Below are 16,535 nucleotides of genomic sequence, written 5' to 3' on the forward strand. Positions count from 1 at the left end.
ATGAAGACTATTGCTAACATAGTGTAAGCCGCCTGAGTCTTGGAGAAGGGCGGATATAAATGCAAATTAAAAAAGTCACTCTGTGTGTTCAATTGCTTTTAAAATCGACAAATCTGTGAACTGTAATAATAGAGCTTAGCGTGCCGTGTTCACAGGTAGCCAAGTCCTGTGACTTTTCTATGCTTCTGAGGAAGGAAGACAAAATTTCTCTGAAACTGATGCCTTTATTCACCACCCGCCCTGAAAAAACCCAAGAGTGGAGCTGGTGCACAGGAGAGGCACAGTTCGATGTCGTGGACTTCTGAAGGCTGGAGAAGGCCCTTTGAGGAGCTGGTTTGAGGGGCCTAAAAGGCCCACCTGAGCATGTAATATTTACAGTACTAAAAAGGCAAAATGCTTTGCCATTGAACCGTGAGCCGAGAGTCTACTTGGCCTGCTGGCTTAATAGCCAAAGTGAGACAAGACAAGATCTAGATTTTTCCTGTTCCCCTTGGCTCAGTCCTGCTTGATTTCACAAGCTGCTGGTTGGTTGGGAGAGATCAAAGCTCTCTAAGAGTGAGATTTTTTTATCTCCATAGGCTTTAAACCACGATACTAAGATGGTGAGTCAAGATAACAGCTGGAACCCAAGAGAAGGATGGAAAATGCTTCAATCATAAGGGCCTCTGTGGCTCAGGCTGCTAATGCAGTCTGTTATGAACAGCAGCAGCCTGCAATTACTGCAGGTTCTAGTCCCACCAGGCCCAAGGTTGACTCAGCCTTCCATCCTTTATAAGGTAGGTAAAATGAGGACCCAGATTGTTGGGGGCAATAAGTTGACTTTGTATATAATATACAAATGGATGAAGACTATTGCTAACATAGTGTAAGCCGCCCTGAGTCTTCGGAGAAGGGCGGGATATAAATGTAAATAATAAAATAATAATGAATAATAAAATAAAAAAGAGTTTTGAGGGAAGAGGACAGCAGGAGGGTTTCCATGGAGAATCGCTTCTAGAAGATGATACCTCTTGGCATTTCGGCCAATGAAGTGGCTTCCTGAAGAGACAACACATCAGTTGAAGTCCACCAGGCTTAAAGTTGCCAAGGCTGGAGACCCCTGCTCTAAGGTCCCTTCCAATCCTATAATTCTATGTTCTGCAAAGCTCTTTCTAGGCTGTCGATCACTTTGCTCAGTCCTTCTGGCTATCTTGGTGGTATTTGACTTAAACCCCTGGACCTCAAACCAGCCCACTTCAACAGCATCCCACAATTACCCTTGAATCTTTACTGGTCTGGATGCCCACCAGGTCACTCAAAGGAGAATCAAAGGCAGCAGTGCCCCACAGCGGGAATTCAGCTTTAGAGAAGCCAAGGAATCGGCCCGTGTGGGGCCGATGTTAACAATGGCAATCGGCAACTTCCTGTCCCGGGCAGCAAGTGCAAATTTGTAAGCTGAGAAGACCTGCAAGACACAAAACGAAACATTCATCAGATGAAGTGAAGCATATGGCTGACAGGCTCCCCATATCTAACTGGATGCCCTCTGGATGTGCTGACACATGAGACCAAGACTCTCAGCCAGCACAACCTTGGGCCAATTCTGCTTCCGGATTAGGCAGGGTTTTCTCAACCTTAAGGTATGTGGATTTCAAAAAGACCTTGAAAACAGTCTCCTGCAGTCACGACATCAGCCTAAGACTGAAAATCAGGCTTGTCAGATGTTACATCTTTTCTATCCTGCTCTACGGAGTGGAGAGTTGGTCTCTGACCGAAAACCACTTGAAGAGACTAGAAGCATTTGAAATGTGGATTTACAGGCAGCTGTTATGTATTAGCTGGGTTGACAAAATCAGAAATGAGGAGGTGATAAGCCACCTGGGAAAGCCCAGGGAAATCATCCAAACCATTAAAAAGTGAAAGTTAGAATATTTTGGACTTGTGATGTGACACCCAGAAAAATACAACATCCTTCACTTAATCCTCCAGGGAAAGATCGAAGGCAAAGGAGGTCCAGGCAGAAGAAGAACACTGTGGCTTCAAAATCTAAGTGGCTGGTTTGGACAAAACTCAGCAGCCCTTTTTCATGCAGCTGGTGATAAAAATAGGATCACCAACCTGATCCCCAACGTCCGGTGATGGATATGGCACAAGAAGAAGGACTTCAACTCCCAGAATCTTCCAGCCAGGCATGCTGGCAGAGAGGTTCTGGGAGATGAGGTCCAGACACCTTAAAAGTACTGATTAGATACCTGAATGCTATTAAGCAGGAGGAACATGAGGATGTGGTACACGGAGACCTGGAAGATGGTGTTCCAAGTAAACAAAGTACCGTATATACTCGAGTATAAGCCGAGTTTTTCAGCACGTTTTTTGTGCTGAAAAACGTCCCCTCGGCTTATACTCGGGTCTATACGGCTTATACTCGAGTTTTTTTTTTTTTTAAGCCCCTCGGCTTATACTCGAGTATATACGGCTTATACTCGAGTTTTGTTTTTTTTTCTTTTTTTCACATTTTACCGGACGGCGCGGGGAAGCCCTGCCGGTGCAGTGAGAGGGCGGGGCGGGGGAGCCGCCTTCTCAGCTGAGGGAGGAGGGTTTCAACCGTAGGTGCCTCATTTCCCACCCTCGGCTTATACTCGAGTCCCCAGTTTACCCCAGTTTTTGGGGTAAAATTGGGGACCTCGGCTTATACTCGGATCGGCTTATATTCGAGTATATACGGTAGCTTGCTACTTCATTTAAAGTTAAATGATAAAAGTTACTCAAGTAAGGACCATAAAATTCCATCAAGGATTAGCCTGGACCCAGTTTCTCATAGCTGTTCTAGTGAGGAGCCCTGGCAGAAAAGAGGCCACTGGGTGTCGAACTCCCTTCTCCCCTTGGGGGTCTAATCTTGCTCGGTAGCCACTAAGAGCCAGCAGGATCGGGGGTGGGTGGGGTTTAAGGCTGCTACAGCAGGAAGGAGGGAATTACAGAGTGTTGTGACTCCAGCCCCTGAATCTGGCCCCATGCCCGAAAGTGACTCCGAGAGTGAGGGGGAAGGGCCGGTAAGGCTTACTTCGGGAGCTCCGATGCCTTTGGCCCGGCTCCAGGAGCCAGAATCAGGCCAGTCGGAGGACGTAATGAGGCCGTCATCCCCTGATTCCTCCCTTCCTCAGGCTACGCCCTCAGACCCAGCTGATAATAATAATAATCATCAAGCTTGGATTAACCCGCGCTTCAGAAGATTAGAGAGGCTGCGTTATCAAAGGGAAGGGTGGGGCAGGAGCCCTACCCCACAGGATATATAAGGAGCTTTGGGACTGCTCTCATTTCACGGGAAGCAAAAATTAGCTGAACCGTTTCAAAGAGAGCTGAAGTCTTACTCTTTCAGTCATTTGTTTGAACTTTGGCAGGCAGCTGCAATTTCTCTGCCAAGACTGATAAGAGCCGTGAATCCACTGGCTGAAGGCCAGCTCGTTGCTCCAAAGTGGGGAAGGAGACAGAACACAGAGACAGAAATGGTCACCAATGCACCAGGGTTAGGACGATTTGGAAAACAGATTAAGACCCATTATAATGCTTGGAACTGGGACTGTATTCCTGCGACATTGCCTTAGCACCCTCAAAATATCAGATTTCCCAGACAAAGCTCTAGATCAATGTCTCCATCAGCTAACCAGAGTGATACAGTCCAGATTTGGGGAAGCCCAAATGGTTTTGGAGGCCGTCAGCAGCTTCCAAGGCCTTCGTGCAGAAAAAAACAATGGCTACCAACCTGCCTTCCATTGAGGACCTGTATATTGCACGAGTCAAAAAGAGGGCTGTGAAAATATTTACAGATCCCTCACATCCAGGACATAAACTGTTTCAACTCCTACCCTCAAAACGACACTATAGAGCACACTGCACACCAGAACAACTAGACACAAGAACAGTTTCTTCCCGAAAGCCATCACTCTGTTCAGCAAATAATTCCCTCAACACTGTCAAACTAGTTACTAAGACTGTATTACTATTATTTATGACTATAACCTTGTTGCTTGTATCTTTATCTTTGTTTTATTTAGTTTCCTAGTATGATTAGAATGCTTATCTAGTATCCTATGACTATCACTAAGTGTTGTATCTTATGATTCTTGCTAAATGTATTTCTTTATGTACACTGAGAGTACCAAAGACAAATTCCTTGTGTGCCCAATCACACTTGGCTAATAAATTCTATTCTATTCTATTCTATTCTATTCTATTCTATTCTATTCTATTCTATTCTATTCTATTCTATTCTATTCTATTCTATTCTATTCTCTCACAGATCATCCACACCCAGGTCAGAGAAGGCCGAGGCAGCCTGCAGGCTGATACCACCTCACCGGGCACCTCAGAGGCATATTCGCACCCATACCTGCAAGGAAGACCCGGCCACGAGAACCGCATCGGACTCCTCAAGACGCTGGTACACAAAGTCCACTTTCTCCTTGCACACGTTGTCCCCAAAGAAAATCACATCTGGCTTGAGGACCCCGCCACATTTGCTGCACGAAGGGACACGGAAATGGTGCACCTGCTCTTCTGGCAGAAAGACATCTCCGTCAGGGGCCACGCCGTGGGACTCAGCTGTCCACGTGGGGTTCAAAGCCTCAAAATGTTCCTGGAGATGCTCGCGGGAGACCCGGGCCCCACAACTGAGGCACACGACCCTGTGGAGAAAGAGGCTTTCAAGGTGCATCCGCGAGATGGATTTCTTTTTTTTTTTTTTATAAAAAAGTTTTATTTTTACAATCATATCCAACAGCTCATCCAATGTACAGTTAAATACAATTAGTCGGGCTTGCCCAGTCACCACCCCCTCCTTTTAACTCTCTTCCCTCTTCTACCTTCTTCTACTTTCCAGACCTTCCTCTCCTTCTCTTATCTACATCCTCTCCTCCCTCCATCCTCCACCTTCCTTCTCCCTCTTCTACCCCCTTCCTTCCTCTTCTCCCTCTTCTACCCCTCTTCTCCTCTTTCCTACCTCCTACTCTCTCCTCTTTTCTTCCTCCCCACCGTTCTAAAATGGTAACTGGGCAGACCCGACCCTACATTAATTATATTTATACATCTTCAATAATCCCTGTACATTAACCATCACTCCATCCTCTACCCTCAACCCCACAATTCCCTCCCCTTACCCCCACCCCCACCCCGACTTCCCAGAACAAAATGCAGGGTATCAAAATTAACAATCATAATCCAAAATAAATCCTAAATTATAATCTCTAGTCACTCCACACATAATCACACTCTCAATTCCCCTCTCCTTCAGAATATATATATTTCAGAATGGATTGATTATATTCAAAATAAGTATCAGATAAAAAAATATCGAATAGCATATGAGTAAATTTAGGAAATATTTTGTATTAGATATATTTCCGCGAGATGGATTTCTAAGCTCCGGGAGGAGGAAGGGACCATCTCGCCATTCCTAGCAGCTAAATCCCACCCCCCACATTAGAAAAGAAGAAAATAAAAGAAGAAGACAGAAAAGTAGCTGAGGTCAATACTTCAGGTGAGCTCAGAGAAAAGGGTATTATTATTATTATTTTTTCCTGCTGTGAATGCTTCCTGGGAGCGAACACTCCTGGTCTCCCTCCAAGTCGTGTTCAGGCCTGACCTGGCTTAGTTTTCAAGCCCAGAGAAGGTCAGCCAGGCCCATCAGCTGGGTGAATATGAAGGAACGGGGGAGACCTCACACACAAACTGCAAAATAAAAAAGCTTTATGAGTTATGACAGTTCCCACAACACCTTAATTCTGGAGCACACAACTTCCATTAGCTCAAAGAAGATCTGGTAGGATCCTGAGGTCCACATTGGCAAAGGAGGGGGCAGGGGGTACGTGGGGGGAACCTTCCAATACGTGCAAGCCTTTAACCCAGATCCTTCAAGGGCTGGAGAAAGAAGGTAATTATTTATGCTTTGCAGGCAATAATTTACAGTTTACAGATTAACAGAGTTGGAAGGGACCTTGTAGGTCATCTAGTCCAACCCCCCCGCCCAAACAGGAGATCAGTCTCTTCTTGAAAGCTCTAGTGATGAAGCTCCCACAACTTCTGAAGACATTTAGTTGGGTCCAGCCTTCCTCAAGGTAAAGGTAAAGGTTCCCCTCACACATATGGGCTAGCCGTTCCCGACTCTAGGGGGCGGTGCTCATCTCTGTTCCAAAGCTGAAGATCCAGCACTGTCCGAAGATGTCTCCGTGGTCATATGGCCGGCATGACTCAATGCCAAAGGCACACGGAATGCTGTTGCCTTCCACCAAAGCTGGCCCCTATTTTTCTACTTGCATTTTTTACCTGCTTTCAAACTGCTAGGTTGGCAGAAGCTGGGACAAATAACGGGAGCTCACCCCATTATGCGGCGCTAGGGATTCGAACTGCTGAATTAACGACCTTTCGATTGAAAAGCTCAGTGTCTTAGCCACTGAATCACTGTTTCTCTAGTCTTCCTACTCAGTCATAAATCTTGGTTTACGGGCCACAAGAAGAGGCTGGATTCACATCACATGCGAAGCTGAATTTGAGCCAAATCAATATCATTGTGTGTATATTAGACCAGGGGTCTCCAACCTTGGCAACTTTAAGCCTGGAGGACTTCAACTCCCAGAATCCACCAGCCAGCAAAGCTTCAACTCCTGGCTGGAGAATTCTGGGAGTTGAAGTCCTCCAGGCTTAAAGTTGCCAAGATTGGAGACCCCTGTACTAGACACCAAGTCTTCCTTCTTAGATGAGACAAGGGCATCACAACAGATGCCAGCTCAGAGGTATCCCCTCAATCACTCCTTTTCTATAGCTGGACCTTCCTAAGTCCTCGCTGTTCAAAATGCATTTAATACTCTATCCTTATTTGATGGGTGTTGCGAAGGGCTCTTCTGGAGAAAGACCTATGCCACCATCCCTGCTTGGCAACCATGGAAGTCCCTCTCTGCTAAGTCTGGAGGACAGCAGGCAGGGATCAAAGCTCTCTAGCACCCCCCAGCACAGTTGCAGATTGTGGACCCCTTGCCTACTACTGGCCCCACAGCCTCTCCCACAAACCCATTTTCTTCCTGGCCTTTGCCGCTTCTTGATTTTGGTGTCTTTTCCGTTATGAGAGTCATAGCCAAAATCCACTCTGTTGAATTTAGGGAAGGGCGGTCTGGAGCAAAGGGACATAAACAAATAATCAATGAACGGATTCTATTCAAACTGTCTTGGCATATGATGGCTGCCAAACAGTTTTTCCCACATTACAAAGCAGCGTGAAGCAGTCTTCCTCTTTGTCTAACACTGGGAATATTATTCCCAATACAGTTTAGAACAGGGGTCTCCAACCTTGGTCCCTTTAAGACTTGTGGACTTCAGCTTTGCTGGCTGAGGGACTCTGGGAGTTGAAGTCCACAAGTCTTAAAGGGACCAAGGTTGGAGACCCCTGGATTAGAACTCTGCCACCTATCAGCAGAATTAAATTCTCCTTTCGTTTGATTAGTTTTGTATCACATCACAAAAAAAGACTCCTGCACCCCCTTTTCTTTTTGGCAAAGGGATCCGTGGGGTGAGCAGAAACCATCTGCTCAGGCTGGCAAGACAACGCCGGTTCCTCATAGACCTGCACACTCCACAGATATTATAATAAATTGCTAGCGGTTGCAGGTACGTGCAGGAGGATCATGTCTTCCACCGCCCAGGAAGGCAGCAGGGAGCTCCCAACTTCCAGCAGAAAAAATTGGCAAGGGGCTCAGGAGGGCAAGCTGCTGCCCACACCTTAATGGCACATAATTATGGCACCTTATGGCACACGCTTATGGCAGGCAGAAATGCTGGAGAGATGCTCCTGGCCACTCACAACCATCAGAAGTCCACCAAGCTCACCTGATTGCTCATTCTAAATGCTGCCCCACTTCTTAAGAATTCTCATCATTTTTATTTTTATTATATAAAATACAAAGAAGAAAAGAAAATAGGAAATTAAGGGAGGGAAAGGGGATGTGAAATACAAGGGGGAAGAGAAAAAGAAAGAAACGGGGCATTGACTTCCAACTCTTCTTAGCTCAGTACAAGATAAACACACTCAAGCCTCAACTTTTTGCTTTTACACATTAATATCCAACTAGCCATTCCTATAACATCAAATCTTTCTAATCAACAAAACCACAATCAAAGTTTCATTTTTTCTTCATAAGCACAAATTCCAGAAGTGATATCCAAGTAAGAATATATTTTCCTCTTTAAATAATCAAATGAGCCATTCCTGCTTTATTTTCCTTGCTATGGAAATAATGTGCATTTCTATTTGCATCTTTGTGACCTGTCACCATTTTTATTTACAAAATCTATTGTATTCTTTCAAATTCTTTGGCCTTACTGAAAGAAAGAGGAAGGAAAAAAAAGGGGGAGGGAGACCCTTTCCTTTCTTTTTCAGTCTCTTCTTTCCTTCAAAGTACTAAACTTAAAAAGCACACAAAGAAGCACTTTTTTAAAAAAATCAAAACTTTCCAAAACTTTCTAATACATCTTATTCTTTGACTTCTTAACATATAGGATTTAAACTTCCTCCCTCCAAACTACCCTTATAGATTAATATTTTTTTATATTCTAAATGCCACCCCATTTCAAGTGGGGCCATTCAGAAGCTGAGGTGCCCTTCAGCCCAAGGGAAGCCATGCCCCCTTCTACCCCACCCCCGCTTCCAGCTGCACTCAGACCCAGAGCCACAGGGCCAGGCCAGGGGTGGGGCCTGAAATGCAGGTATGCTGGGCACTTGCAACGTCAGGCACCTTCCCTGTCCGGCTTGGCACCCCCTTCCCCTTCCTCACCTGTGTGTGCAGCCGTGCAGCTCAGTCATGCGCCGACTGCCAGCCTTGGCATGGAGGGCATCCACATTCTGGGTCACCAGCCAGTGTAGCTTCCCCTGCTGTTCCCAGCTGCTCAGAGCCCGGTGTGCCACGTTGGGCTGGTGGGAGGAAAACTGGGGCCACCCCACAAAGTTCCTGGCCCAGTACTTCTGCCGGGCTGCGGCACTGCGGAGAAACTCGGCGTGCTGGACGGGCCGCCGGTCAGACCGGGCGTAGAGGCCCACGCCTTCAGACCGGTAGTCCGGGATGCCGGATTCGGTAGAGATTCCTGCTCCGGTCAAGACAAAGAGCCGCTGGCAGCGGAGAACGAACATCTGGAGTTTCTCTATTGCCCCAGCGTCCGGAGGAGGGCTGGCTGGAACGAATGCCAGGGAGGAGGCAGTCTGGGGCACAGAGGCGTGAGAGGCCCAACGGTGGATTCCAGGAACCAGCCATTCTCCCCAGCTTTTCAGGCCTGGAAGAAACTTCATCTGGGGAAGGCAGAACAGGGAAAAACCAGATTTCCAAACTATTCAAGACTTTCCCCCCCCCAGACATTTTGGTGGGGCAGGAAAACTTCCTTTTTCTTAGTGAAAGGAAAGCAGAGTTTAAGTAGTTCACACCTCGTGATGATTTAATAATCATCACGATGTGTGAACTACTTAATGATTAATGATCATTAATACAATTGAGCGTGTCCAGAAATATTTTACAAGAAGAATTCTCCACTCCTCTGATCACAACAAAATACCTTATGCCACCAGACTTGAAATCCTGGGTTTAGAAAATTTAGAACTCCGTCGCCTTCGACATGACCTGAGTTTAACTCATAGAATTATCTATTACAATGTCCTTCCTGTCAAAGACTACTTCAGCTTCAATCGCAACAATACACGAGCACACAATAGATTTAAGGTTAATGTTAACCGCTCCAATCTTGATTGCAGAAAATATGACTTCAGTAACAGAGTTGTTAATGCTTGGAATAAACTACCTGACTCTGTGGTCTCTTCCCATAATCCCCAAAGCTTTAACCAAAGACTATCTACTATTGACCTCACCCCATTTCTAAGAGGTCTGTAAGGGGCGTGCATAAGAGCACAAGCGTGCCTACCGTTCCTGTCCTAATGTTCCCTTTGATTGTATACAATTCATATGGTTATTTCATGCTTATATATCAGCCATGGTTAACCAAAGCGTACTTAGATGTCTAGATAGCTCCAAGATATAAATGAGGCTTGTGTAACACAGTGGTGATGTTTATATAGTGTGCAAAACCAGATTGAGGCAAGCACACATCGTCAGGCAGTTTTGCCTCGGGGCTACGGCAACAAGTTAGAAACCAGGATGAAAGCTGGCTGGCTAGGTGACTTTGGACCAGTCATTTTCGCTCAGCCCAACCCACCTCACAAGGTTGTTAGGGGGAAAACAGGAGGAACATTGGGTAAGTTAGCGGCTTTGAGTTATTAATGAAAATAACAAAGGCAGGGAAGATTATCTACGTATCCATCTGTGTCCATCTCACTGACTGTCTATCAGAGAGAGAGAGAGATCCTGGATCAGACATCTTATAAAGTTAGAATGGAATGGAATAGAACAGAGCTGGAAGGGACCTTGGAGGTCTTCTAGTCCAGCCCCCTGCACAAGCAGGAGAACCTATACCAATCTCAGACAAGTGACTGTCTAGACTCTTTTTAAAAGCCTCCAGTGATGAAGCACCCACAACTTCTGAAGGCAACTTCTGTTCCACTGGTTGATTGTTCTCACTGTTAGGAAGTTTCTCCTTAATTCCATCCAGGCTGTTTCTCTCTTTGATTAGTTTCCAACCGTTGTTGTTTCTTCTCCTGCCTTCTGGAGCTTTGGAGAATAATTTGACCCCCTCTTCTTTGTGGCAGCCCCTCAAATACTGGAATCCTGCTATCATGTCACCCCTAATTCTTCTTTTCTTTAGGGTTCAGATTATGAATCCCACACCATACATATCACTGCCATTTTAACTAGGAATCAAGAAGAATTTTAACTAGGAATCAAGAAGAGGGCCGTGAAAATATCTACAGACCCCTCGCATCCTGGACATAAACTGTTTCAACTCCTACCCTCAAAACGACGCTATAGAGCACTGCACACCAGAACAACTAGACAAAAGAAGACCTTCACCAGAAGGCCATCACTCTGCTAAACAAATAATTCCCTCAACACTGTCAAACTATTTACTAAATCTGCACTACTATTAATCGTCTCATAGTTCCCATCACCAATCTCTTTCCACTTATGACTGTATGACTATAACTTTGTTGCTGGCAATCCTTATGATTTATATTGATATGTTGACCATCAATTGTGTTGTAAATGTTGTACCTTGATGAAGGTATCTTTTCTTTTATGTACACTGAGAGCATATGCACCAAGACAAATTCCTTGGGTGTCCAATCACACTTGGCCAGTAAAAATTCTATTCTATTCTATTCTATTCTATTCTATTCTATTCTATTCTATTCTATTCTATTCTATTCTATTCTATTCTATTCTATTTGGGGAGCAGCTTTCTCCATATACCTGGAGGACAAATTTGGGGGGAGGCTGGTGGGGAGACGCTGCTTGGGACAGAGAGTCCATGTAGGCCTTGATTTACAACTACAATAGGGACCATAAATTCAGAGAAGAGCAACTAAGATGATCAAAGGCCTGGAGACTAAACCATATGAAGAATGGCTGCAGGTTTTGGGTTTGGCTAGTCTAAAGAAAAGAAGAATTAGGGGTGACATGGTAGAACTATTCCAGCATTTGAGAGGCTGCCACAAAGAGGAGAGGGTCAATTTATTCTCCAAGCACAAGAGGGCAGGACAAGAAACAATAGTTGGAAAATAACCAGAGAGAGAAGCAACCTGGAATTAAGGAGAAACTTCCTAACAGTGAGGACTATTAACTGGTGGAACAGCTGGCCTCCAGAAGTTGTGGGTGCTTCATCATTGGAAGTTTTAAAAAAGAGACTAGACAGTCACTTGTCTAAAATGGTATAGGTTCTTCTGTTTGAGCAGGGGGCTAGACTGGAAGACCTCCAAGGTCCCTATTCCATTCTAAAATAAGTTGAGGACTACCTGTAGTAATCCGGTCCTGGTTGCTTGCCCATCCCTGGCAGGACTCAGAAAGGAGCCAGCTGGCACGGGGTTGGGGGGTGGGGGGAGAAGACAAGGTCAGTCCGGCTCAGAGGCGCTTTCCCAGCCCCGGTAAGGGGGCGACGGGCAGCTCCTTTCAATTCAATTCCAATTCAATCCAAACCTTTATTGTCAGAGTCCAACATGTGTACAATGAGATTGGCTGAGCCTCCCTTCGTGCAGCCCCCCACAACCCAGGGGTCTGCAAACTCGGCTCTTTTAAGACTTGTGGACTTCAACTCCCAGAGTCCCTCAGCCAGCAAAGCTCTGGGAGTTGAAGCCCACAAGTCTTAAAAGAGCCAAGTCTGCAGACCCTTGGTCTAGGAGGGTCTCCTGCTTGAGCAGGGACTTGGACTAGAACAGGGGCCTCCAACCTTGGTCCCTTTAAGACTTGTGGCCTCCAACCCCCAGAGTCCCTCAGCCAGCAAAGCTCTGGGAGTTGAAGTCCACAAGTCTTAAAAGAGCCAAGTCTGCAGACCCTTGGTCTAGGGCAGGGGTGTCCAAACTTGGTCCCTTTAAGACTTTTGGACCAACTCCCAGAGTCCCTCAGCCAGCAAAGCTGGCTGAGGAACTCTGGGAGTTGAAGTCCAAAGTCTTAAAGGACCAAGTTTGACACCCTGGTCTAGGGTCTCCTGCTTGAGCAGGGACTTGGACTAGAACAGGGTCTCCAACCTTGGTCCTTTAAGACTTGGACTTCAACTCCCAGAGTCCCTCAGCCAGCAAAGCTCTGGGAGTTGAAGTCCACAAGTCTTAAAAGAGCCAAGTCTGCAGACCCTTGGTCTAGGGCAGGGTGTCCAAACTTGGTCCTTTAAGACTTTTGGACTTCAACTCCCAGAGTCCCTCAGCCAGCAAAGCTGGCTGAGGAACTCTGGGAGTTGAAGTCCAAAAGTCTTAAAGGGACCAAGTTTGGACACCCCTGGTCTAGGGTCTCCTGCTTGAGCAGGGACTTGGACTAGGACAGGGGTCTCCAACCTTGGGCCCTTTTAAGACTTTTGGACCACCTCCCAGAGTCCCTCAGCCAGCAAAGCCCTGGGAGTTGAAGTCCACAAGTCTTAAAAGAGCCAAGTCTGCAGACCCCTGGTCTAGGGCAGGGGTGTCAAACTTGGTCCTTTAAGACTTGGACTTCAACTCCAGAGTCCTCAGCCAGCTGGCACGGGGTTGGGGGTGGGGAGAAGACAAGGTCAGTCCGGCTCAGAGGCGCTTTCCCAACCCCGGTAAGGGGGCGACGGGCAGCTCCTTTCAATTCAATTCCAATTCAATCCAAACCTTTATTGTCAGAGTCCAACATGTGTACAATGAGATTGGCTGAGCCTCCCTTCGTGCAGCCCCCACAACCCAGGGGTCTGCAAACTCGGCTCTTTTAAGACTTGTGGACTTCAACTCCCAGAGTCCCTCAGCCAGCAAAGCTCTGGGAGTTGAAGTCCACAAGTCTTAAAAGAGCCAAGTCTGCAGACCCTTGGTCTAGGAGGGTCTCCTGCTTGAGCAGGGACTTGGACTAGAACAGGGGTCTCCAACCTTGGTCCCTTTAAGACTTGTGGACTTCAACTCCCAGAGTCCCTCAGCCAGCAAAGCTCTGGGAGTTGAAGTCAAAGTCTAAAAAGACCCACGTCTGCAGACCCTTGGTCTAGGGCAGGGGTGTCCAAACTTGGTCCCTTTAAGACTTTTGGACTTCAACTCCCAGAGTCCCTCAGCCAGCAAAGCTGGCTGAGGAACTCTGGGAGTTGAAGTCAAAGTCTTAAAGGACCAAGTTTGACACCCTAATCTAGGGTCTCCTGCTTGAGCAGGGACTTGGACTAGAACAGGGGTCTCCAACCTTGGTCCCTTTAAGACTTGTGGACTTCAACTCCCAGAGTCCCTCAGCCAGCAAAGCTCTGGGAGTTGAAGTCCACAAGTCTTAAAAGAGCCAAGTCTGCAGACCCTTGGTCTAGGGCAGGGGTGTCCAAACTTGGTCCTTTAAGACTTTTGGACTTCAACTCCCAGAGTCCTCAGCCAGCAAAGCTGGCTGAGGAACTCTGGGAGTTGAAGTCCAAAAGTCTTAAAGGACCAAGTTTGACACCCTAATCTAGGGTCTCCTGCTTGAGCAGGGACTTGGACAAGAACAGGGGTCCCCAACCTTGGCTCCTTTAAGACTTGTGGACTTCAACTCCCAGAGTCCCTCAGCCAGCAAAGCAAAGCAAAGCTGGCTGAGGGACTCTGGGAGTTGAAGTCCACAAGTCTTAAAGGAGCCAAGTCTGCAGACCCCCTGCCCCAACCCAACCCAACCCAACCCAATGCAATACAATACGGCCGCGCTTCCCCAGCCATTCCCGGGTTTCTGCTGAGATTTTGCAAAGCGAGCCCATCGCCCGGAGGGCGCCGGTTGGGGAAAGCCGTCCACTGCGCCCGATCCTTCTGCCCCGCCCGCTCTCTCTCTCTCTCTCTCTCTCTCACACACACACACAGAGAGATGCGCGTGCACCGGCTGCGCGCGACCCCCCGGAAAGGGCTGGGGTGGGAGGGAGGCGCGTGCATCCTCCTGCAGGCGCTGCGTGACCCAGCTGACGGGTCCGGGCCGTTCAGACGACCCCCCACTCCCGCCCCAAAACCCCGACCCGGCCACGCTCACCTCTCCTCCCCCGCCGGACACGCGAGAAGGGCCGCCTGCCTGCCTGCCTGCCTGCTGGGAGGGGGAAGCTCGTCCCGGAAAAAACTACAGCTCCCACAATCCACCGCGGGAGAGCCGCAGCCCCTCCCTCCCCTCCCCTCCCCTCCCCTCCCCCGGCGTGCCAGCCTGGGCGTTGCGGGAGCTTTGTGAGCTCAGGGGCGGCCGGGCAAGGGAGGCTGCCGCGCTCGGCCCCGGGAAAGGGTCGGCTGAGCCAGGCGGCGGTGCTCCTCAAGGGCCAGATCGGCTCGGGGAGCGTAGCGAGGGGAGGGGGCACCCCGAGGTCATCCCTCCCAACCCTGTCCGAGCGGGGCATTCAGGAGCAGAGCGGCAGGAGGCGGAGCAGCGGCTGCTATGAACTGTCTGCCAGCTGGAGGGAATCCTCTGCAGCTGGGCTCCCTCCGGGGCAATGCCGGGCTCCCCTCCCTCCTCTGACCTCCGTGAGGTTGGGCAGCGTTTGCTCCCGAGGTGGCTTCGGGGCTTTCCCAGAAGGGTCCGTTTTCTGCCCACTTCCCCCCTTTTCTGAAGGTTCTGACCACAGTTTATTCTCCGGCTGGATCTTTCGGGGTGGGTGGGGGGAGGGCAGTGAGGAGGATGGCAACTCCCAGCGCTTGAAGATCTGTTGCAACCCAGGAGGGTGGGCAATAGGGCAAGCCAGCTCCCACCCCCCCCAGGTGCCAGTACTTCCATGGCCTGTGGTCTGGAAACCAGCACTGACCTGATCCCTTGTCCTATAATTCCCATCATCCTCAGCTTTTTTTATTTATTTTGTCACACAGTATATATAAGCATATATATATATATATATATATATATATATATATATATATGAGTATATAATAACTATATTAATTGGATATAACGAAAGGACAGGAACGGTAGGCACGATTGTGCTCTTATGCAGGCCCCTTAATCTAGGAAATGGTCTTAGTCTAGGAAATGGAGCTGCCTTAATACTAGGTCAGTCAAGCTTATCTTGAATCATAGAACTGGAAGGGATCCATGAGGCCATTTAGCCCAACCCTTTCTCAGTGCAGGAATCCAAAGTGCCACTGAAAGATAGGTGGCTGTCTGCCCTGATGCGGGAGAAAGAATTTGGGGAAGGGGAGCCATCTCTTCCCTGGGTCAGTGGCTCTGTGGGTAAATTGGATCACTTTTCCTGATACTGAACTGAGTTTTTTCTTCTGTAGTTTGAGCGCATGTTCCCATTTTCTGGGATCAGAAAACAGGTCTTATTAAAAGATTTATTTTGTTTTAATGCAGAGGGCCATCATAACCCTTCTCAGAGGTAGCCCTCTCTAGTTAGATGGGGCAGTTTCCAACTCCCTGGGCTTCTCCCCCTCCCCTCCTCTCCTCTGGATTTTTTCTAAGCCTTTTAAAGTATGGCCTTGCACCCCAAACTGGACTCACAGTGGCGCCTGAATAATGCAGAATGCAGCAGAACGATTATAAATCATAGCTTGTTGAATAAAACACAATGAAACAAAGTGGAATGAATGGAATAAACATGGTCCTGGCAGTGGGGGGGGGAGGCTTCAGGGCCACAGGTACTGCACACATTGTACCTGTAAGCAGGAGGGCTCTCCCTCCCTCCCTCCCCCCCCTCTCTCTCTGTGAGAAAGAGAGAGTTTGAGAAGTTGATTTTTTTAAAAAGTATCTGTTTTAGAACACACACACACACACAGGAAAAGTTAAAAAGGCCTGAAAGTTAGGAATGGGGAGGGGAGAGGAGAGGGCGACCCGGCTAAGTTCAGTTCTTCAGGCTTCCTTTCTAGTGTCCCGCGGCTGCCTCTGCCTGGCAGCGAGCTCGGGTCTCGACTTGACTTTCTCCCGGCACCTGAAAGCCACCGGGATTAGATGCCCATTTTGGGGTGGGGGGGGGCATTGAAAGCGGAGTAACCTGCGCTGGGCGGGGGGAGCCCAGCA

General features: G+C 47.9%; 1 protein-coding gene across 4 annotated transcripts; it reads right to left on the bottom strand.

Annotated features, from left to right (window-relative positions):
* Positions 1-100: 100 nt before the first annotated feature.
* On the bottom strand, positions 101-14,682 carry SIRT4 (sirtuin 4). 4 transcript variants are annotated; one of them, XM_058158639.1, is made up of 5 exons: positions 14,248-14,358; positions 8,796-9,304; positions 4,367-4,661; positions 1,257-1,444; positions 101-1,038 (listed from the first exon to the last, which is right to left on the bottom strand). In XM_058158639.1, the coding sequence occupies exons 1-4, from the start codon at positions 14,308-14,310 to the stop codon at positions 1,295-1,297; spliced, it is 1,017 nt and encodes a 338-aa protein (XP_058014622.1). In that variant the 5' UTR covers positions 14,311-14,358; the 3' UTR covers positions 101-1,038; positions 1,257-1,294. The 4 variants fall into 4 exon arrangements, with proteins under 4 accessions (XP_058014622.1, XP_058014621.1, XP_058014625.1 ...); XM_058158638.1 differs by having other exon boundaries at positions 103-1,444; positions 14,248-14,357; XM_058158642.1 differs by lacking the exon at positions 14,248-14,358 and adding an exon at positions 9,565-10,481 and having other exon boundaries at positions 104-1,444.
* Between the last annotated feature and the right edge of the window lie 1,853 nt (positions 14,683-16,535).

Source organism: Ahaetulla prasina, chromosome 15 (genome assembly GCF_028640845.1).
Source record: "Ahaetulla prasina isolate Xishuangbanna chromosome 15, ASM2864084v1, whole genome shotgun sequence".
Lineage (NCBI taxonomy): Eukaryota > Metazoa > Chordata > Lepidosauria > Squamata > Colubridae > Ahaetulla > Ahaetulla prasina.

Coding starts and splice junctions, on each gene's coding strand:
- SIRT4 (XM_058158639.1), bottom strand. CDS start 14,310: ATGGGCTCGCTTTGCAAAATCTCAGCAGAAACCCGGGAATGGCTGGGG. Junction 9,305..14,247: donor TGGGGAAGCGCGGCCGTATT/GTATTGCATTGG, acceptor TGCCTTCCCCAG/ATGAAGTTTCTTCCAGGCCT. Junction 1,445..4,366: donor TGGCCGGGTCTTCCTTGCAG/GTATGGGTGCGA, acceptor TGTGTCTTGCAG/GTCTTCTCAGCTTACAAATT.